The 22,529-nt window shown below is 37.7% G+C and overlaps 1 protein-coding gene across 1 annotated transcript in view; it reads right to left on the bottom strand.

The window, feature by feature from the left end:
• The window catches only part of hydin (HYDIN axonemal central pair apparatus protein), a 69,418-nt gene that overhangs the window by 11,521 nt on the left and 35,368 nt on the right, over window positions 1–22,529 (bottom strand). The window contains exons 23-65 of the mRNA XM_079874719.1: window positions 21,869–21,991; window positions 20,663–20,825; window positions 20,356–20,565; window positions 20,116–20,256; window positions 19,843–20,017; window positions 17,778–17,911; window positions 17,487–17,620; window positions 17,275–17,411; window positions 16,877–16,998; window positions 16,296–16,487; window positions 15,714–15,863; window positions 14,628–14,867; window positions 13,667–13,793; window positions 12,730–12,807; window positions 12,440–12,607; window positions 11,958–12,322; window positions 11,102–11,215; window positions 10,806–10,963; window positions 10,132–10,285; window positions 9,468–9,869; window positions 9,164–9,361; window positions 8,956–9,035; window positions 8,677–8,859; window positions 8,475–8,594; window positions 8,178–8,337; window positions 7,640–7,812; window positions 7,294–7,492; window positions 7,072–7,174; window positions 5,969–6,068; window positions 5,673–5,841; window positions 5,327–5,562; window positions 5,139–5,241; window positions 4,832–5,036; window positions 4,016–4,245; window positions 3,725–3,876; window positions 3,445–3,622; window positions 3,251–3,356; window positions 2,490–2,717; window positions 1,928–2,283; window positions 1,377–1,537; window positions 1,199–1,293; window positions 854–1,067; window positions 508–711 (exon numbers count right to left, since the gene is read on the bottom strand). Coding sequence (XP_079730845.1) covers window positions 508–711; window positions 854–1,067; window positions 1,199–1,293; window positions 1,377–1,537; window positions 1,928–2,283; window positions 2,490–2,717; window positions 3,251–3,356; window positions 3,445–3,622; window positions 3,725–3,876; window positions 4,016–4,245; window positions 4,832–5,036; window positions 5,139–5,241; window positions 5,327–5,562; window positions 5,673–5,841; window positions 5,969–6,068; window positions 7,072–7,174; window positions 7,294–7,492; window positions 7,640–7,812; window positions 8,178–8,337; window positions 8,475–8,594; window positions 8,677–8,859; window positions 8,956–9,035; window positions 9,164–9,361; window positions 9,468–9,869; window positions 10,132–10,285; window positions 10,806–10,963; window positions 11,102–11,215; window positions 11,958–12,322; window positions 12,440–12,607; window positions 12,730–12,807; window positions 13,667–13,793; window positions 14,628–14,867; window positions 15,714–15,863; window positions 16,296–16,487; window positions 16,877–16,998; window positions 17,275–17,411; window positions 17,487–17,620; window positions 17,778–17,911; window positions 19,843–20,017; window positions 20,116–20,256; window positions 20,356–20,565; window positions 20,663–20,825; window positions 21,869–21,991 — 7,440 coding nt within the window. The remainder of the gene's footprint in view (window positions 1–507; window positions 712–853; window positions 1,068–1,198; window positions 1,294–1,376; window positions 1,538–1,927; window positions 2,284–2,489; window positions 2,718–3,250; window positions 3,357–3,444; window positions 3,623–3,724; window positions 3,877–4,015; window positions 4,246–4,831; window positions 5,037–5,138; window positions 5,242–5,326; window positions 5,563–5,672; window positions 5,842–5,968; window positions 6,069–7,071; window positions 7,175–7,293; window positions 7,493–7,639; window positions 7,813–8,177; window positions 8,338–8,474; window positions 8,595–8,676; window positions 8,860–8,955; window positions 9,036–9,163; window positions 9,362–9,467; window positions 9,870–10,131; window positions 10,286–10,805; window positions 10,964–11,101; window positions 11,216–11,957; window positions 12,323–12,439; window positions 12,608–12,729; window positions 12,808–13,666; window positions 13,794–14,627; window positions 14,868–15,713; window positions 15,864–16,295; window positions 16,488–16,876; window positions 16,999–17,274; window positions 17,412–17,486; window positions 17,621–17,777; window positions 17,912–19,842; window positions 20,018–20,115; window positions 20,257–20,355; window positions 20,566–20,662; window positions 20,826–21,868; window positions 21,992–22,529) is intronic.

The raw sequence follows: 22,529 nt of genomic DNA, 5'->3' as shown, positions 1-22,529 counted from the left end.
GAAATAACCGTTAATTTTACCCTTCTGATCAAATATTTGCGCTCAACGTCAATAACGGCTTTAAGTTGTCAATGCTGGCAAATAACCATGGTATAAGCGAGATAATTAATTTTAATTATTTAATCAAGTTAACATGCAGTATTTGGTGTAAAGCTGTAGTTCCAACCACGTAGGTTTGCGACGCTGTTTGCAAATGATCATTGAATTTATGGTTTGGAGAAACACCAAATCGTTCAACTACGTTGGTAACGGCAGAACTTGTGACTATAGTAGATTAACGATGCTTTTGGGAAACGCACCCCAGTTTGGGAAAGGATGCATTAAATTGAATAAAACTGACAGTAAAGACATTTCTATTTCAAATAGATGCTGTTCTTTTGAACAAACTATTCATCAAAGAATCCTGAAATTACTGTATCATGGTTTCCATTAAAATACTACATATTATATAACAGTTTATGGTTTATTAATCAAACTCAGAACTATCCATTTTATAAAATGTCTCACCTGCGGACAGAAGTGCCAACACCCACTGAGGTGAACTCAATAACCCTGGTATTGGGGTCCACAGTGAGCGAGCTGTGGGGCTCAGGGATCCGCCTGTTTCCAGTCAGGTAGTCTGAATCCTTAAGTTGGAAATGACAGTATGGCAGCAAACTGCGCCCACTTACGGCGATTACTGGACTCTGCTCGTCCTTTAGATTAGGGATGCTACAATTTAAAAACAGTTTGTAACTGAGCAGTAAATCATAATCAGCAAATTTCAGAGAGTGTTAGTAATTCATTAAATCTGACAGGCGAATAATACATTCTACGCATCTATAAATATGAGGAGTCTGTCTGAGTGTCTAACCTGCAGATCAAACTGGCCTCAAACTCAGCCACTTCCAGAGGGGAGAATCGGATGTGGAAGGTTTGACTCGCTCCTGGATTGATAACCCCTATACCAGGATCAACACTGAAGGGAGGAAGCTCTGGGTCTCCTAGCAGTAGAGAGGACACACTCTGCAGAGAGCTTGCTGGTCTCTCTGGTGTCCTACTGCCCTGAGCCGAGCGAGAACTCCTACCTGATCCATCAGATATATTACTATTACGTTAACACAGTTTTTTTTTACTTGCATCAACTGAATATGTAAAAACATAAAATTCAGTAGCATGTAACAAAATGCATCAAACATTTTTAAGGCTGAAGGTTTACCTCTATTTTCAAAGCATGAAGTCTTCCCATATGTCTCCATTAGAACCTTCCAGGAATACTCCATCTTAACATTGCCTTTGTTTTCCATCTGGAGCCTAACAAACATAACATCACTTATGAAAACATTCATCTGTCCAAATTAATTTCCAAGCTATTGTATGAGTGCTTTCAAACTTACTGAAAGACTCTGGTCTGGTACAGCATTGTGTCTTTGAAGCGGATGGGCCCAGTATCACATTGGTATTTGACATAATCACAAGAGGCGCTAACCATGAGCTCCATCTCTCTAGAGGAGTTCTCCACCACAGAGTGAGGAGGCTCAGGGTCTGTCGCAACAATCTGATCACAGAACAGGGATTAGATTATAAGAATTATATCTTCACTGTAAAGTTAGTTCTAATTTAAGACCTTTAAGATAGATGGACAACACAGGCTTCCATAGTAAAACCCCAACTATTTAAACAATTATTTAATTGTAATTGTCACTTCATGTCATGCAATTGTGACTTTTATTTATTAATTGCCATTTTATATCACAATTGCAACTTCCTATTTCAGAATTGTGACTTTATTTCTCACAATGTGGCTATTTCTTATTTTAAACTTTGTCAAAATGCTGGCATTTAATGAACTTTATCAAATGTGCAGTCTTTTTCTAGATGAACTACTGCATTTGCTTTATTATAATTTCTGCTATTGTCATCTCTATAACTGATACTACAAACCCACCTTCCGTTTGTTTGGCTGTTGTGACGACTTGTCTGCATCCACCCATTTAACAGTCCTGTGACAATCATCCCAGTCTGGGACCTGGTCTACAGGCTGCTGAAAGGTAATACCGCTGAGTTTACATTTTATAGTTTGTGCATTCAGCACAATTGGCTGCTCTGAGCAGAAGGTCACAGTCACAACTTTGGAGCACTCGGCATGCAGGTGGCCAACTTGTGGAGAAAAACTCAGCTGTGGGCCATTGGGCAGCCATTCAAAGCGTAGCACCTTGGAGCTGCTTGGGTTTGTCATGGTCAAAGTTTCTTGATAAGTTTGGCCCACATGACAATCTCCGAAATCCATAAGGTCAGATGGACCTGAGAGGAGCAATCAAAAGGGATAATTACCGTATAATACTACATGGGTATTGAAACCAAAAATATCTATAAAATAAATAGCACAATTTTTATTTTAATCATGCTAAGGAATGTTTGAAATATTCAAATATTCTAAAAGTTAGCAACAATGACAGAATATCCAGAACTTAGCACAGAAAAAAATTTCTGTCCTATGCATTACTTACTTTCAATACTGTCCTGCTCAACCTTGCTGCCAATGTTGTCCAGGATGATGATGTCATGGTAACCGTCACCCACAAGCTGCACCACTGTCTGATCATACTGGTTATCCTTTAACATTAACTTCATGCTGGCCTCAAACTTCTGAGCCACCTTTGGATGAAAGCCGACTTGGAATTCTGCTTGTTGTCCAGTCATGAGGATCAGAGAGGCTACATGAGCTAGCTGTGCCTCTGAAGAGGAACAAAAATGCATAAATACATTTGATTTTAAAATATTTTTTGTTTGCATATCTCATTCTAATGTTCTCTTTGCTTCAATTTATCATTTCCTGTCTCCAGCTAAATGTTTATACACAAGTCATGGAAGAAATAACATTTTGTTCCTTCTCGTACAGCACTCCATAAAAAAGTAATAATCATAAAGCTTGAAATTACTTAATTAAATTTTAAAATATTCTTCAAGTTTATTACACAGCTCTCTAGAATACATGATTCTGATTGGTCAATGGTGCATTGTTTGGTCAAACATGCCTGCTTGACATCAGGGTACTGATTATTCTGTATTTTGTGATAAACCAGTCTCTAAATGATCCCTTACATAACCTATAAACAATGATACCCAATTTAATTAAATGGAACAAGGTCCAACAAAATCTGCTGCTGTTTGTGTTGATAGTTTCATAGCTGTTATTTGGAGAGCAAGACATAACAGCATTGTGCAGAAATTACAGTGGGAACACATTTCATTTGTGTTTAAGGCTTGCCTTTTCCGGGATTGCTTTCCGTGTGTGAGGAGGCCAGTCTGCACACAGTGCCAGGAGCAGCTTTTAGAGTGAAAACTTCCAGGTGACACTGTAGAACAAGGCTAACCTGCAAATACAATGGGAGAATGGATTATTCCAATGAATATTCAAGTTAGAGAAATAGCAATTCAGCCATAAACTAATTCTGATCTTACCTGTGCTGGCACATTGCCATTGTTCTTGATCACTAATGGAAGAGTCTGCCCTCGTCCCACCAATAAGCGCTTAAACTGTAGCACTGGCTGACCTCGATTAGTCCTTTGAACAGGTCTCAGAACAGTGATGCTGGGCAAGTTGCCTTCACCCATTATATCAAACACAATAGCTTTGGGTCTGTGGGCAGAAGTTTGATTGTGATACAAAACAGAACGAGTAAAGCTTCAACATACTCTAAACAACCATCTAAACAGTTCAACCTGCACTGAGAACAGTTACCTTGTGTTCACTTTCAGAACTGCCTCAAACACTGCGTGATATGTGTTCATAGTCAAAGGAGAAAAAGTGACTGTGGCAAAAACATAAGAGTGGCTGGGGATACACATCTTTGCAGGGGTCAACTCAAAAACCTCTGCATTGTGCATGGTCATCTAGAATGATCAAAAATAGGTTAAGCAAAAATTAGCCCATTAACAGTTACAATTTTTCAAAACATAAAAACGCTATAAAATTCTTACATATTCTGCAGAGTAACGTAAATAGTGGCAGAACCACCTCTCACAAACACACCTTGACTGTTTTGATCGCCAGGCTGAGTTCACAAGACACTTTTCCTGGATTGGTCAGCCGAAACTTGGCTTTGGCTGACTGACCCACCAGTACATTGTTGAAGACAAACTTGTTCTCATCCTCTACATAGACACCCATACTGTCCCGGTATTGCTCACACTGCAGCATGCTACTGTTCTTACAGATGCGGTGCTCCTCAAAGATAGAAACTATGTCTGTACTTGCTATTCCTGTAAACAGTATTGAAATATAAATGAAGACTGTCACCAAACATTATTTTAAGAAGTTTAAGATCCTTTCTTTTTTTTTAACAGCAATATTTGTTTTTCATATTTCATATGTATTTCCCAATTCATTCACACATTATTCATGAGACACTAAAGTGAGCTACACCATGAGGCCCACTGAGCCCAGAGGTGGAGCTGCATCACAGGACCCACTGAGCACGGGGGTGCACCTGCACCATGGGGTCCATTGAGCCCAATGACATGCACCATAGAAAGATATTTGTGGGTAGATTCAATGTAATCAAAATATGGGTGGCTAATATAAAAAAGTATTTCAAGACCAGGTTATGACTGTTATGAATTTTAACAAGCGAGTATATATTTTATAAATTAAATTAGTTAATTAAAATTAAAGTTCCTCTCTATACTTATCAGGACAATATAAGTAATTTGGCAGTCCTTTGGGTGATAAAGTAAATAAAGTGATTAGATTACTCCATCAAAATCTACCATCAAAGAAAGAAAAAAAAATCATAATCAGAGAACATACTTCACAGAACTTTATATCTACTCATTCATAGTAACAAACCTGGCATACAAACTTCTGTTACTAGCTTGTATGGAATTCCGTCTGGGTTGTCAGAGGGGTCTCTGTCAGTGATGTCTATTGCTAGACATTCCTCCCAACTACCGACATGCTCTGCCTTGCAATCCACAGTAACTACTTGTTGGGCTCCGGGTGCCAGAATCCCAAAGCATGGAGACAATGAGAAAACACCACATGTCAAATGTATCTGTAAAAAAACAACAACATGCATATAAAACAGAATTTGTAATATATTACATGTAATGTACACTCCATTAAAACTGTAAAAAAAAGAAATATTGTTTCTTACCTGTGAAGTCGTGCCAAACTCATTCTGCACAGTGTTTCGTGATTCATTGGCACTGGATGGTTTTGCAGCATAATTGTCTTTTGATGGTTTCTTACTTCCCAAGCTTAAAAAAACAAAACAGGAACCAGAGCATTTAATATTTAACATAATTTCATTTCATTTCATTTAATTATAAACAATAGCCATACCCTCTCCTCTGTGAAGGAACTGGGGCGTTTTTAGACATCCTAATGTAGAAACGCATCTCAAAGTTGCCTTTATTCTCCAGAGTGAGAGTCTGTTTTTTACGTGAGCCGTACACAAGTGGGCCCAAGTTGATATAATTAGTGGGACTGATACTATATTTGGAGAAAAGTGCCTGGACTGACACTTTGATTGGTATAGTATTAATGGTCTCGCCACCCTCCAAATTGGGCTCAATAACCTATTCAGAAAATTCAATAAAATACATTAGTTTAGTTTTTGATGACAGCAGAGCTTAAATGTAAAAAATACTGCATGGTAAAGAATATATTAAGTCTTAAGATTAAAGACCTGACAGCAAAGGATTGGGCTATCTCTGATGGACATCTCCTTGTTGTGGTGGTAAATAATCTGGACATTGCTGGGTTTATTGTTGGGGCGTAGAGAGCCCTTCTGAGGAGTGATGGAGAATATTGAGTTCAGATCTGGCATTCCTGGCTCTGTGGCCCCCAGTGTAAATCTGCAAGTTGATATTGGAAAGAAAATTATTTACAAAAAGAGACAAAAGAAACATTACAGACATATGTGATGTTATTTTTTTTTATAAAAATAGAAACATATGATTAAATATCTATATAGTAACTTACTTAAAGGCTATGTCATATTTGCCTTTGTTTTCCAACTTAATTGACCGCTTGACCTCTTCTGATACTTTGATTGTTCCAAAATCTAATGAACCATCAGAATCTACAGCAAATACAAAAAAAGCATGAAATGAATAAAAGAATAGTTCAATTAAAAATGAATGTAGACAGAAATTTCTTTTTTTAAATACATACATTACATACATAGACTTTAATGCTCTGCCTTGACGCTTTAAGCTTAACGTTGACTAGTCGCTGATCGTGGCCTATAGAGGGCTCAACACGATAAGAAATCTGTTCACTTTAAGTGGAACAGTGAAAAGTGCGAAGTCCACTTTTACGCTCTGACAAATAAAAAATAAATGGCAAATAAATGCATAATCCGAGAGCATTCCACAAGATATATTTGATTATACCATCTGGATCCTCAATATTGATCTGGTGAACGCACGTTTTAAACAACTTATTGTACACGTAAGTTAATCGCCGTTCTAAACTAATGCGCTGCTGCATTACACATACACACACACACATATAGTACAGACAGTAGCTCGTACATCACATGCAGATTGCGCGCACAGAAACATTCAGCACCACAGAAATGTCTTGTCAACACTGTTATGTGATTTATCAACAAAATAGCCTAGAAACTGAAAAGTTCTAGCATATTTTCTTAGTAACTAAAACCCACAGCTTCACTATTAGTAGAGAGACACTGCCAGGTAGAATTAATTCACATGCAATCGCTCTCTCACTAATGCATTCACATATGTAATCTTTACTGTGTTACTTTATCTGTATCTGATTTAGAACGAGCATTCGAGTCTCAGCTCAAGATTCAGGCTTTTTTGTTCATTATTTACATCATTAGCGACTAGTCGACGTCGACTCGACTTTAAACACATAAATGTCGACTTAAAACAATCTGAAGTCGTTTAACCCCTAACATATAACATATATACATTTAAATCACATGTTTGGAACAACATGAGGGTGAGTAAATGATGACAGAATTATCATTTTAGTGTTAACCATCCCTTTAACATATTTGCCGCTGGAAAATGTTATGATGTGACGAACCAATGAGCCAACTGTTAGTTAAGTACCTTCTGGAATGGTTATGTCCAAGGCAATATCATAGGCCTCTGCAATAATCTGAATGGTCTCTGAATGTTGAACGATGCCAAGAATGTTCTCCACATCTGTCACCTGGTAAACAAACATGCCTTATCAGGCAAATTAACACAAACCAATGCATACTAAGTACAACACCAATTATAATTACACTGACTCTTTATCTCCAGGAAATCTTCACATTGCTACAGTACCTCTAAACAAATGGATCTCTTCAATTTGATGGGGTTCTTCGCTATAAAATGCATGTGTAGGTTGAAGTCAGAATGAGGCATGATGATGCCCTGGTTCTGAGACACGCTGAATTCATCCCCAAGCATCTCCAGACCCCTCAGCCTCCAAGCAGCTGGCATAAGGGTGTTATTGCTTAAACGCAAACTTCTGGTTTCTTTCCTGTAGGAAAAGTGTGAAAATTAATGAAAAGGATATTGTCATTGGAAGTATTTCTGATTAATAACAATTAACAAAAAGCCAATTATTAGTTAAATAAAAGTGTTTCAAGCAATAATCACATTCCTAGCGAAAGTAAATGTAGTAGACCTGTATGGTGGAGTTTTGTCAAACTGGAGCAGTTTGCGGTCAAGCTCCAATTCAGGCTTGACTCCTACACAGGAGAGATGGAAAACAACAGGCTCTGGGTTCCCCTTGATACAGAACACCACACTGTCCTCTATATGTTTGGGGGTATTTGGGTATGCCCACACCATTAGTACCTGCCAGGGGAATATTAATGACAATAATGACAGGAGAGTTTGAGTAAAAGCCTGGTGTTAAACTGAAGGCTAATGTTATTGTACAGATACTGTAGTAGTGAGTATCAAGGTGTGCACATTCAAAACCTAATTTGGGCTTCAGGTGATGGACAAAAAAAATCAACAACAAAAAAACAAAAACAAAGGAGGAATGTGTCCGCACACTGAAATTAAAGCTCCAAAACACTTTTAATAAACATAAGAAATAGACTGTTAAGTCTATTTGGAGCATTTACAGCTCATTTAAAATATTTTACATATTTAAAAATGTTTTACAGCTCAAACAAACACAGAATTTGTGCAATAAGAAATATAAATGTGCATACTTTTCGCTCATTGGGTTCCAGTGTCATATTTGGAGGGTCAAGTAGGAAAGTGGTGGCCTTGGTATCATGTTTGAAGCAAAAATGGATCTCCGCCTTCATTGTAGAATTGTTGTGAATTACAAACTTATCCATGTTCTCAGGATATTTTCCTTCTTTAAACCTGGGTCAGGATAACATCATTTATATTAATAAAGACCTAATATAGATACGCATTTATTATCGAAGAGCTTTAACAGAAAAGTACTGTTAAGGCAACCGATAATGCAAAAGGGATAGTTTGGCACTAAATGCCAGCACCTGTCCCTGGTCTTTCCACACAGTAGAGGTCCAAACTCATACAGCTTCGACTGGATAATGTAAGTCTTTTGGAGTCCACTCTCAGGCCGCAGGATCTTTTTGCAGTGTGCAAACACAATCCTATTAAATAAACACATAGGCGCTAATTCATTCATGTCTAAGTTCAATGATAACTTAATTTCCCTACTGAAATGTCACTCACTTGGGGTCTTTGCTTATAGATGGGTAAGCACAAATTCCTCTACAGTGTAGCTGATAACATCGCTTGGTCCCCATCACCTCAAAGCTGAAAGTCTGATCAAATTTTCCAAGAACAGAAGAGTAAAACCTTATCCTTAGGGTAACTGCTCCATTTGGTGGTACAATCCAGCGGAAATCAGTGAGTCTGTAAAACATGAAAGATTTCAAGAATTCAGAATGAAATGGTTCTATTTATTTGTGATTGTATATGTGCTTGATGTGTGTGAAGGACCTCCTGTACCCTTTGTTGTATTCTGAGTTGGGTTCTTCAGAAGGTATAATCTGGCCAGGTTTAGATGTGTTAGTAATTGCCATGCCTTCCTGCAAGACGCCAAATATATTGCTTTTAATGTACATCAGACAAGTCTTTTTCTTTGTTCAAATTAATGTTTCATTTAAATGACAAGGCTTTAGATATGTAAAAGAGAGTTTCTTCGAGACTTTAGTACCTGAGGAGCTTCTGATCTCAGGTCTGCTTCTTTCTTCTCTAACATGTCGTCACAAGACATGGGCATCAAAAAGGTAAAACAGCTGCTGGACAGCTCTGTGTTGGGCACTGATCTCATCTTAGGGTATGGGACTGTGGAGAATATTATAGGTGGTGGGATGGGTGGACCTTCAGGTCCTAACCCTAGCCCATACAAAACCTGTGAGAAAATCGATTTAAAAAATGACTTCAAGTTCATACACTACGGATACAAACTTTGCACAAAGAAAATAATTCCAACATAAAGAGAAATTGAAGTATTCTACCTCTTCATGGGAGGGTAGTTTCATGCTACTGATGATCTCCAATGCACTCAGTTTTTCCTTCTCTTTCATAAAAAGCCATATGTGTGGGATGGGTTCTGGCACCACCATCTTTTCTGAGTCTTCGGCACCATCAGTTGACACTTGGGTCTGACGAGGAGCTGGTGACTTCATATCTGCACGCTCCACCTTCAGCTTTTCCTTCTCAACTGTCTCCTTCTCTCGTTCCTTCTTGCTCTTTTTGGCAGAGGGAGGAGGACAATCCATGTCTCTGGTCTCTTGGCCTTCGGGCTGTAATAAAAGACTCTGCGTTCGGTCCCAGAACTGAAGAACCTGTTGGAGTTCTGTCTGGCTCTGTTCATACAGTTGGAATCGGGCCAGTAGTTGTCTGTCACTCTCACTGGACTGTTGACAGAGAACAACAAAATACAGTAAAAATTTTAAAACTAGATTTTTAAACATAACTGGACAATGTTAACCAGCCAATCTTTTGTACAGCAATTACAATTGGTGCTGCTTGTGGTACAGAAATTATACATTTTATCTTGATTGGAAGTTAAATACTTAATACATTTCATCTACTCATGTTACTAAATTTTAATCTTCAGGCTTCACAAGAAGAGTCTTTTGAAGGTAAGCATATTGTCAATTCTACTCTCAAACAAACCATCTCTTGTTGTAGGTCCTCAGAAGGTGGCGGAGTGTCTTCCTCTCGAGGTCTGGCATCAGAGTCTTCACTAGGTGTCATCTCCTCTGCTCTTAAACTCTCAAGCTCCTGTTGTCTTCTCTCAACTTGTTCTTGCTCAAACTTTTCCAGTTCTCTAAAGTAATACACAATTTGGTCGTATGTGCAGTTTTTTATTTATTAAAATTGAGTGTGAAGAACTCTTTGAATATTTGCTATCATTACTAATTTAGAATGTATTTACTTTTTTTGTAAAACCTGCAATTAAAATTGACCTAAAAAAGACTTGTTTACAGTATACATCCTAAATTAAATGTATTTGTCGATGGATTAACATTTAAAAGTGAAAAATGTAAGGGATAAAATATTAGTGTTATGACTCTAACTTAAAACACTTACTACAAATTGAATACTTTATTTGTTTAACCGCATGTCATATGACCATTAACAGACATCAGAGAACCGTGAACATGCGACAGTGTTAATAAATTATTGAAATATTAACTTAAAATCTCAAGGGGTACAGTACTTCAAATAAATATTTTATGTCAAAGGGGTTCGGCTGACAAAATAAGTTTGGGAATATAAGATTAAGTTAAACAATTTTTTTTTTAAATAATTTGATGTTGAATTAGTGTCAGAAGGGTGTAGAGCACCTCAGCTTGAAGGCACTGTAGCTGTTAAAGAGGTCCATAACATAAATATGGCGACGGTTGTTGAATGCTTTCAGGATTATCTGGAGTGTGTTACTTAGAGAGCTGCTGTACAGTGTCTCCAATCCGTCAATCACAACACCACGTTGACAGTCGCTAAGCTATGGCATGGGAGCAAGGAAGACAAAAATCACTATGTGCTGTCTACATATGCTGTGATTGACATAAACTATCATCCGTATATCAGATACCAGGCATAGGGTATACGATAAAATGTACACAACGTAGAAGCCTCTCACCTGCAGTCTTTCTGACAGGATCTCTACCAACACATCATCAGGCAGGAGGCAGTTAATCAGCGCCAGCTCTTCATTCTGACTGACACTCAGATGCCTGGATGCCTGACCATCTGTCTGTAGCACAAACACAAACATACAGTTTTATTTATATCCATTCATACATGATCCAGTACAGAACAGATCCACATATTACAGCATGTTTTACTACAGTATCTTACTATATTAATGTAGGGAAAGTCTCTTATCCTCACCAACACTGCATTTATTTTATTTGTATTTGTTTTTTAAACAGTAAAGTCAGTATTATTGTGAAAGATTGTTACAATTTAAAATAACTGATTTCTATTTCGATGTATTTTCATGTATATATTGTAATTTATTCCTGTGATGGCAAAGCTCAATATTCAGTCACATGATCCTTCCAAAATCATTCTATGATATGATTTGTTGCTCAAGAAACATTTCTTATTATTACCAATGGTGAAAACATTTGTGCTACTTATTTTGTATTAGTTTTTTTAATGGTGATACATTTTTTCAGAATTCTTTGATGAACAGAATTTCATTTTCATTTTTTTTTCATTGATTTTTTTTATTTTTATTTTAACTATAAATATCTTTCTATATACACTGTATATATCGCAATATCTTTTTAGAAAAATGTTTTATCTAAAAAAAATTGCTTTAATTATTATTTTCTCTTTTATTTTCTTATTTCTTATTTTCTAAATCTGTTAGATTATTGCTAAAAAACAAACAATCTTAATATCTTATCTTATTGAGTGAAGAATTGTCATATATTCAATTTCATCTGATATGTATGTGACTAAGTGAAAAGCCCAAAAAATGTGTGTACCACTGAAGCAGCAGGACCATAGCTGTCATTCTTCTGTGAATGCCCTGTGATGTTTGTTTTGTTGCGGGTTGAGGCAGAAGATGGCGGGACTTTAGGATCACTGCTCTGGCTGCCCTCTGTCGTGTGTTTGGCAACTGCTTCAACACTAAGAGCACCAGTACCCTGACTAGGAGGGGCCATCATATCTGTCGCTGCCTCCTCCATTTCCTTCTGAGAATACACCGCAGCAACCTTGGCACATAGCTCTCTTGCCCTCAGGGCTGCAGAGCCGTTCCCTGATGACACGGCCTCCTGCACCACCTCATCTACACTGAGACAAGCCGCCCCATAGTGCTTAGCCAGAGTAACTGCTGTCCTTGTTTTACCTGCACACAGATGCTTACATTTACATCAGAGCAAACACACAGAGATGAGCTAATTTTGTGCTTGGAAATTCTTTTAAAATTATTTTTAATTATTTATCATGTTCCCTGACATCTTACCTGACAGAGGAGCGCCATGCACAATGATGGCAATGCCCCGGCGATTTAGGGCAGCCTTGCCCTCTGGTGAAAGATCAATGCCCATGTGACGTGCGATAGCTCTGGACACAGGGTCGTATTCCAGATCCCCCACTGCAGTTTCAGCACTGATGTTGTCTTTAGTCAGGCCTTTGAGGAGAAGACACATGTATTCTCATTTTTGTGCCTGCAATAATGTACTGTATTATAATACCAATCTCATAAAGAATGCAAATGCATTCAAATTACTATTGCCCTTAGTTGAACCATACCTTTACCACTGAGTGTTTCACCCTCAGATGGTTCAGCTGTCTCCTCCTTGTCATCTTCTGCAAGACCTTCCTCAGATTCTTAAAAACAGGCAAGATCTATTAGATTCACTTGAAATTATGTGATCTGAAAAATCTGTGATCATGCACTCAGATGTCCGATTTGTGTTATAGTCTTGTATAAAATTCTACATCAATCATAAATTAAAACCTCATTTCAAAATTTGTAGCTAAAAAGTTATGCTAAAAAGGCAGTCTGACAAAACACAAGCAAATATCCTTTGTTTATTACAAACACAGCATAAAAAGACACACTTTAACTCATTTTCGAAAATGTGCATTTAAAAGGTGCTCCATGTAATTATTTTGATTGTACTAAAGCATAAAAATACCTTATGTTTGCAGAGATGTAGGAAATATGCTAAGTTCAAATATTTGTTTGTTTACTGTACTAGTACTGTACTAGTTATTCTACATCTACTAGTCTGTGTGATCCCACCCACAGCCAATTTACCCAATAATATTTCGGTATACCGGTAGCAGTATTTAGGAATAGTAAGTCAGTTGGCAGAAAACACAGAGATGGAAGCCAGCAAACGAACTGGTTCAGAGATCGTAAATTCAAAAAAAAATAAAGCCTCTGCAATAAAAAAATTGCAAGCATATACATTAGCTGATCTACTTATACTGTAAGGCTCCTCGCTTTCCATTGTCAGTTACGGTATAGTTATTATCATATAGACCAGGGGTTTTCAAACTGACTCCATGCAAAGGTTTAGAAAGACATTGTGTAAAATAAAAAAATAAAAAAATATTCAATAAATAATAACATAATACAATAATACATTTAAATAAATTTAAATTTCAGATCTGGGAGTTGGTGACATTTAAAAGATTAAAACCCCCTAATATAGACCATCTCTGCTGCAGTATGCAGTACCCTGGTTGGTTTGTGAGCTGTACTCTTTGTAGTAGTCCAACAGTTCTGGGGGCAGAGTCTCGCCAGGAGAACGGGGAGGTAGAAGTAACACATTTTGAGCATCATATCCTTTTATCATCCGCAAGATCTGAGGAGCAGAACATAAAGAAACAATGGGAAAAGAAAATAAATATATAATGGGATTGTCCAGACAGTGTCCAGGGCTACATTAAACCAAACACATCTGTGAGAATCTAAAGCCATTGTTGAGAAATAAGATTCCTTGGGAGAAATAAATATATAAATATTTAGATCTCATATATAAATGAAACCAATAATAATATAGCAAATCTCTTAATAATAATATAGCAAATATAATATAGAAAAATTGATACAATTCTTTTTTCATATTCTAAATGTTCATGTTGAAATATTCATATTGACAGTATGTCATCACATTACTTTTAATATAAATATTTAAATCACAACAACTCTCTGAATAGTTTTAGCATGTTATTGAATATGCCAATGTTAATTTATTTGGTCTTATATTTTACGCTGCTGCTGCTGTTGATTATTGCTGCTGCTGCAGAACAAGTATGGACTTGCTACTACTAATAGATACACAGACGCTTCTGTGAGCATGTAAGATATGCTGCTGCATAAATAGACATAAATCCCGTAGCAGATCTGGACAGGTGGAGGATTTCAGAGGAAACAAACAATGCAAACACAGCAAACAATGAATCAGACTATTTTAATGCTGAGCAAGCAATCTCATTGGCTGCAGGATCAGCAGAGGCCAATCAGCTTGTGCCATGTGGTAATAATGTGAGCTTGCAGACTGCATTTAAAGGACCAATCAGCCTGCACCTTCTAGAGTTTCATGACTGAACTGGATTTTTTTACAGAAATATTGAGATAAAGACATCTAAAACTCTATATCCTGACAAAAATACCATTTGGAACCAATTAAGCTCACCTCTTCCTCTTCTAGGTACTGTTTGTCGAAGTCCAAAGAGTAAAACTCAACAGGGAACGAGCAAGGGTTGCGGACAATCACTTCAGCAACCTTTCCTCCACTATAGGGTAGGATGGACGCCATATCTAGTTCTGAGGAGGAAAACTCCAGCTGAGGCTCTTCTCCTTGTCCTTGGGCCAGCAGCAGGATCTTCTGAGTGCTCTGTGCCACTGTTATCACTAGTCTCTGACTGTACGTCCTCTGAAGGGAACACATAAGAAAAACATACAGCTGGCCTGCATATCGACTGCAGGTAACACAACAATATATTGGAATTATTCATAACTAAGTCATGATATTATGGCACTCAATAGAGGTGCCTTCATCCTGATTTATGGAATAAAATTCAACATGGTAAACTGATTTGTGTTAAAAATATGATAATGTTCTTTGTCACTTTTATTTAAGTATTTTAAATATAAAATATAAAGTGTTTTCGGCTAAAATGTAGCTAGATTGAATCTTAAACTGAAGAAAACATTAGAAAGTCCCATTCATCACTATTTATACTACTGTTCAACAGTTTAGGGTTGATATGATTTTTTCATGTTTTTGAAAAATGATCACCAAGGCTGTGTTTATTTGATCAAAAATACAGTAAAAAAACAGCAATGCTGTGAAATATTGATATCATTTAAAACAACTGTTTGTATTTTTTTTTCCTGTGATTGGCAAGCTAAATTTTCAGACAGCCATTACTCCAGTCTTCAGTGTCACATGATCCTTCAGAAATCATTCAGAAACATTTATTGTTGTTATCCATGTTGAAAACAGTTGTGCTGCTTAATATATTTGTGGAAACTTTTATGAATAGAAATTTCTAAAGAACAGCATCAATTTGAAATCTTTTGTAATATTCTTCTAACATTATTCTTCTAACATTTTGCTTCACTGTAACTTTTGATCAATTTATAGCACCCTTGCTGAATAAATGTATCAATATCTTTACAAAAAAATCTTACTGTTCCCAAAATTTGACCAGTAGTGTATATGAAAAACTAATAATTGAGTAATCATACAGTATCTAGTGTCTGTGGTTGACTTTACCCCCTCTGCTGGGCTGAATTTGACCTGCATGTTGGCTCTGTCACCAGGATAGAGTGTGCCATCGGAGGGCAATGACTCAAAGACAACAGGAGGAGGTCGCTGTTTCAGCAGAGCCTGCCGTCTGAGGTACAGAGGGATGTGCTTGTCAATCTAATCACAAAACCAATACAGAAAACAAAACATCTGGGATAAATTTCCACTTATTTATTCACAACAAAACCTAGATATGTTATCAGAGGAAAAAACATTATAACTGTAAGAGGTAAGAGGCAAATGGTAAGAGCACTGAAGTAAACCTCATACTGCAGCCTGATCTAAAACTAGAAGCAGCAAACATGCCATAAAGACAAATGAATCTCAGCCCTACGGCCAACATGCTTTAATATCCAGTAGATATATATAATTCATTACTAAACCAGCTAATAATGATGGAAATGAACCTCAGACCCAACATTAAATCAAAACGGACTCTATTTACTTTTTCAATACATGATCATATTCATTCTGTGAATAAATAGTGCATATTATTCAAAAGAAAAAAAATTACTTTGGCCCTTTGCTTGTAGTGTAAAAGGCTTGTACCTTCTTTGGCCGTTCCTCCTGTCTGATACTCCACTCACAGGGCACTGGCCCGTCATTGTACAGCTGGACTGTGATCACCTGGCACAGGCCACACTGGATGGTGTCGAACTGCAGTGTGTCTGTTGACACTGTGAGGGAGGGCATGGTGACCTCTGCACATAAACACACCTGCACTTGGGGTCCCTTAGTCACCTGTCAAACACAGGATTTAGTGACACAGAAAATCAACAAAGGGGCTATAATGTACAATAAACATAGCGGTATGTACTGTACAAACAATATGCAAAATTGATCAAATTCACTAATAAATTGTAGCTAATTATATTATCAGCATAATAATGCGTGAGAAGTTGAATAAAAAAATTTAACAAATTTTAAGATATAACAATTTTGCTTCCATTTGTTAAATGAAAATTAATATTTCTTATTAATTTTGTCATAACATTTATGTTTGCACAAGTCTGTATGAGTGAATGATTATGATGGTGAATGTTTGTAATCTCATCAAGCATGAAAAGTCAATATTTTATCTTCGTCCTGTACTTCTTTGTCTCATATATTTAATGTTGCTTTCATCAAACCTGTATGGGCATAACTGCATTGATCTTTCCCAGATTGGCCTCACGGGTATCAAACTTCACTTCAAACGTCTCTGTCTCACAGAAGGGCAAATTCTGCACCCTGTCCAATTCTGTACTAAACCCTGTGAGAGAGAGAGAAAGAATGAATATAATGCAGTGGATCCTCAATAAAGCTGTAATGAACAATTCTGTTTTAGGCTTTGCCGATACTAACATACTGGAATAATAACACTCATAGAAAAAGCTCAATTTTAATCAAGCCACAAGCTTCATGAACAATCTAAACACATCACAAAGATTGACACCTACAAACATCTGTTTCGCTGAAATGGATGATGTCCAGAACAATAATCTCTGGCTATTTTAAATCTATTGAACATTCTGTGGTTTGGACCAACCTGTGCCTGCCAATGAGCTCTTGTCAGCTCTGAAAGATACAGCCACTGGACAAGTGTTGGTTACTTTGACAATGTGGGTCACGATGCTGCCATTGATGACATACCCAAAGTCCAGTGTGTACTCAGGCAAGATTAACCTAAAGAGAAGGTCTATCAGACACACGCATTGATCGCTTGTAAAAAATGAAAGGTTTCTACATGAATAGACTTACTTGCACAGCTTCTTGAGCCAGTTGTTCGGGGACCCAGTTGCTCTTAGATCAGTGACTTGGTGCTGTTTCTGAACAGCCATGGCATTTTCCTTCACAAGGAGTCGTTCTAACTCCATCTGCAGCAGGGCATCATACTATGGCACACGTATAAGGACACTATTTATAGTACCACACACAAATATATACATATAAAGTTGTAATGATGGCTATTCTCATGGGAGTTTAATGGATTACACAAGTAATTTATGGGTAAGCTAGGAAGAGGGATGTCCAATTATCACAGACACTCACAGTGGGAATGTAGTCGTCTTCAGGTGGCATCTCCTCCTTTACTGTGACAGGCCTGCTCAACACCCCTTCCCTTAATTTCTCATTCTCCACCGAGTCTTTTGCCTCCTCTAGCAAAGAACCATATATCTCTGCATCTAGCCAGAGAACAGAAAACACCTTAATAAGGTTTCATAGCCTCTTCCGAAAGCCCTATTCAAATGAGATTTCATTTCAAAACATGTGTGTAGTGTACACAAATGGATGTCTGTAATTTTGTCAATTTGTACAGGATGCACAATGTTTGCAGGAATTTCAAAGATAGGTAATGCAAATGCTGAATTGCTTTCACACATAATTGACCTATTACCTATTACCAATTTTGTTTAGAGAGTTGTTTCTCCCTCTTCCTCAAACTTGGCACTTGCCAGATTGAGGACACGCAACAGGAGCGAGCACGAGTGACAATGGAAGGTGACGAGCCTTGCAGTGTAAGTTGATGTGTTGATTTATCTGCTTTTTGATGCGTCTCAGGACTTAGAGCTTTTTAAATGGATACAGAGGCTTTTTAGGTCAGGTAGAATCTGCTAGGTCAGGTAGAATATGGATAATATCGGCTTTTAGGGCAGGTAGATTAACTCGCTGTAGCACTGTTTTTCAGAGAAACAAGTGTTTGAGCAAGCATGTTTCCTAAATCTCTGCAAACATATCATGGTATTTTTATGATTTAGTACAGTCAATCATTAGCACCTATGATTTAGGCACCTTTAAAGAAAAAGCAACAGTAAAACATTCAAATGGTTTAGTTCAAAATCAAATCATCTTACAAATTGCTATTACAAATTCAATAATGTCTTATTATAGGCCTTATAGTGTGACTTCGGCTAATGTCAAAGTATTGACCTTATGATGTAAAAATATCTCGAGCAACAAAGTCTGCTATTTCTTCTCTATTTAGTACAAACTGCCTGTGTTAGTAAAACAAAGAATCCGATCAATAGGTAATCAGAGAGCAACACAGCACTCCTTCCTCAATAATAGTTGCACTATTTGCTCTATAACCACAAGATCTCAGTTCCCACTGAGAGCAAAACTGCTTGTTTCTAAGATAAATAGCACTCCTTCTGGCTGGCTGCATATCAGGCAAAAAAAAAGGGTTTGAACAGTTCTAGCGCAGAGTCCAAGGTCAAGACCATTATGTCAGTCTGCAAGCTGGCATGTTGCGACTGTGTTTGATTAAAGGTTAGGCGAGCCAGGACGCAGGGCTGGCCTCCTTTCAATTGTATTTGATGAGAGTGAAAGTTGGACCATATTCAGGAATTTAAAACATCCTGTCAGAAATTCGCAATGTGTCCGACAAATTTGTGATGCTCTGTTGGCCTCAGAATGGCTAATTCATTTATAAAGTTCGATTAATTAGATCATATGAAGACGTGGTGTCTGACTTGGCCAATAACACGTTTTATGTGAACCTTTCCTGAGAGCACACTTGTCCTCAACAAGCCACACAATTTGAGCTGTTTGAATACTTTGTGTTGGTTAAAGGTTTGTTCAGATCTCTACGTGCACTACCAGAAGTTTGGGGTCAGTAAGATTTTTTTTAATGCTTTTTTAATTTATCTTTTAAGTCTCTTATGCTCACCAATGCTGCATTTATTTGATCAAAAACACAGTAAAACTTATCTATTTTTATATAATTTAAATGCTATTTTTTCTTGTGGTGGCAAAGCTGAATTTTCAGCATCATTACTTCAGTCTTCAGTGTCACATGATCCTTTAGAAATCATCCTAATATGCTGATTTGGTGCTCAAGAAACATTTCTTATTGTTGTCAATGTTGAAAACATTGTGCTGATAATCTTTTTGTGGAAACTATGATACTTTTTTAGGATTCTAAAAAGTTGAAAAGTTTAGAAGAACAAAATTTATTTGAAATAGAAACCTTTTGTAAAATTATAAAATTTCTTCATAGTGACTTGTGATCAATTTAAAGTATCTTTCCTAAATAAAAGTATTAATTTCCTTTAAAAAGAAAAATCTTACTGACCCCAAACTTTTGAAAGGAAGTGTATGACCGACAACAACTTACTCAGGTCTCTAGGAAGGTCCAGACACAGTCGAGGGAAAATACCCTCTCCTCTTACAGTAATGACTTCAGTCTCATAAAAGGCCACTTGCAACTGAAAGGTCTTGTGAAAGACTTCTGGAATTCCTGGAAGGTAGTATACACTGAGCCTCATTTCTGCATACGGCTCTAGGTGACCCTTCAGAAGAAACACAACCATGACACATGATGCACTTGGGCCACAAATTTGATAGGAAGAAAAGTAATCAGTGTTTTAAAACATGAAGAACATCTCACCTTGCTGGGAATGATGAGAGGCTGACCAGGTAACAGTTGCTCCAGAGAGAGTCCTGGTTCTCCAGTTAGAGAAGAGAAATCAAATCCAACTTTCCCTGTGTTCTTCAAAATGAGCTCTGCTTCAGCTACATGGTCAAACAACTATGATTATAGGGGGGAAACACAGAGCAGAACCCTTTCATCTATACAGATTGCAGCTGAATTAATCATATTGCTATTTTGTTGAAAGTGTGAACTTACCTGTAAACCAAAGTCAATGTCATTTGTGTCCAGTGTATACGAAACAAAAGAAGCCTGACCCTTGAGTGTGATCTCATAGGTGGGCCCTCCTTCCACCTCACACAATGCCAACACATGTGTGCTGATGTCAGCGTGACCAAGAAATGAGAAGGTCACCAGCTTGGTGTCACCAGGCTGTAGTTCCCCATACAGTGAGGAGATATCAAACACCTATGAAATAGATGAGAATGAAAAAGAGCAGCTTCAAAATGTATAATACTTTAGAGAATATATCAACATATTGGGACGGACGCAAGGTTATACAGACCTCTTTCACACTCACACTTGGATGCCCATTGGCTGTGAGATTGATGGGTTTGCTTTCCAGCTCTGTGCTCACTGGCCGTGTTGAGTAGGTCCTATTCTGCTCTTGTCCACTACCATGATGCAATTCATCCTCTTCCAATTGAGGCATGATTACATCAGTCTCCCTGCAAAAATATAAACAATGACACATTATTAGTGGTTTTCACCAATCATTAGATCTCCATCTCTCTAACTTCACATTCTTGTTCCGCCTTAAGGGTCAGGCGGAAACTAAATTGAGTCAAGATGGCCGTTAATTACAGAAAGCATTAAATAATTTAACAGGTGTAATTTATCAGAAGAAAAGTTTACACAGAAAATCTCAGGCTCTGAAGAAAGGGAAAAGAATAGACTAAGTGCCTCATTCAGGATAAGTGTTGATGGAATCAATGCGTCATAATATTTTGCTTTAAGAAATAAAGCAAATCAAAAATCTTGTAAAAACTATTCAGATGGAAGGTTGTATTGAAGCTGAGCAGGCTGGGACAGTGGGTGTCATTATAAATGGAGTCAGCAGGGGGCACTGTTAATCAAAAGATGTAACTTCATTTTTTGGGATAAACCAGGAGGCGATTGCTTAGTACAGATAATGAAAAAGCTCCACAGGACCCCTGGAAATTAAAAACACCAGTCATATCTAGAAAAAAAAAAATCCTTCTAAAATTCATCTGAAAATGTTCAACTGTTATGCTTGAATGGTATTTGTTTTAAAATGTGTGCGTGTTCAACAACATCTCTAGAACCAGGTTGAGGGCATAGAACAAATGAAAGTGCTGAGAGCGTTTCAGATACAACGCAGTGAAGGGAAGTCTGGTGCAGGTGTTCTCAAAGGCTGAAGTCTCTCAAGAGACATGTGCTGCCAGAAACGCTCGTTACGCTAAACAAACGCACAGATAGCGCCTCACTTTTACCTGCCCTTCTCGATATGAGTGCGTACGTGATGGGTGCTCTTGAGCAATCTAATGATTCTGTAGGAGGCTACGCTTCGTTCTCTCATTATCAACTTGGAGAACCAGTGAGGAGCTGAGGTAATACTCAAAGGTCTGCTAACATGATGAGATTCGGGTAAACATCCCCCTTTATATGTATCCTCATAATTCCTGCTTATTATCGGAGAGGCTTCAGGGAGTTGTCAGCCTCTAGTATCACACAGAAGCTGTTCTCAGACCTGTTTGGGTCCATCTTGCCGTCAGCTTCTCTCTGCTCTAACAGCTCCCTCTGCGCCTCCCCACTCTCCTTTCTTTTCCCCCCAGCGTCTCCTTCAGTCCCCTGGCTCGTCTCGTTAAAAAACCTACCAGAAAAGAAGGAAAAAAGTAATCAGTCTTATATCAGCCGCAGACACCACAAGAAACTGTCCATCAGCAAGAAATCCGCCATGTGCCGGGAGCCCGAATGGATCAACCAAGTGGTCCAATAATAGCGGCTTTGCTCTTGGTTTAATTACTGATAGGCTTTTAATTAGCAGGCTGGACAATGCATGCTAAAAACCCTGCGATAATGATAGGAAAGGTCATAGTCTTATTGGATCATGCACGAGGTGGGAAGCGAATAGTAGTGTGGAAAGTGATTAATCTTCACTGGCTTGCACTGCAGCCCCACGGAGGATATATCGATTAATCCGACGCAGGACATGGCAGCCACTACAACAATTTAAAACTATAAAAACTCAACCCACAGCTATCAACAGCTGAGATTTAAAATGAAGCGTTGTGTAAACTATTTTATTTTCCAACCAGGAGACCATGAGTGTGTGTGTAAAGCTGGAAGTGTGTTAAATATATGGACCTATAAGACGAGATGAAAAACACACATTTTTGCGATAATTAAAT

This window comes from Squalius cephalus, assembly GCF_949319135.1.
Source record: "Squalius cephalus genome assembly, chromosome: 6".
Lineage (NCBI taxonomy): Eukaryota > Metazoa > Chordata > Actinopteri > Cypriniformes > Leuciscidae > Squalius > Squalius cephalus.
The sequence above is the reverse complement of the archived record's forward strand: the minus strand, read 5'-3'. Positions and strand labels throughout refer to the sequence as shown.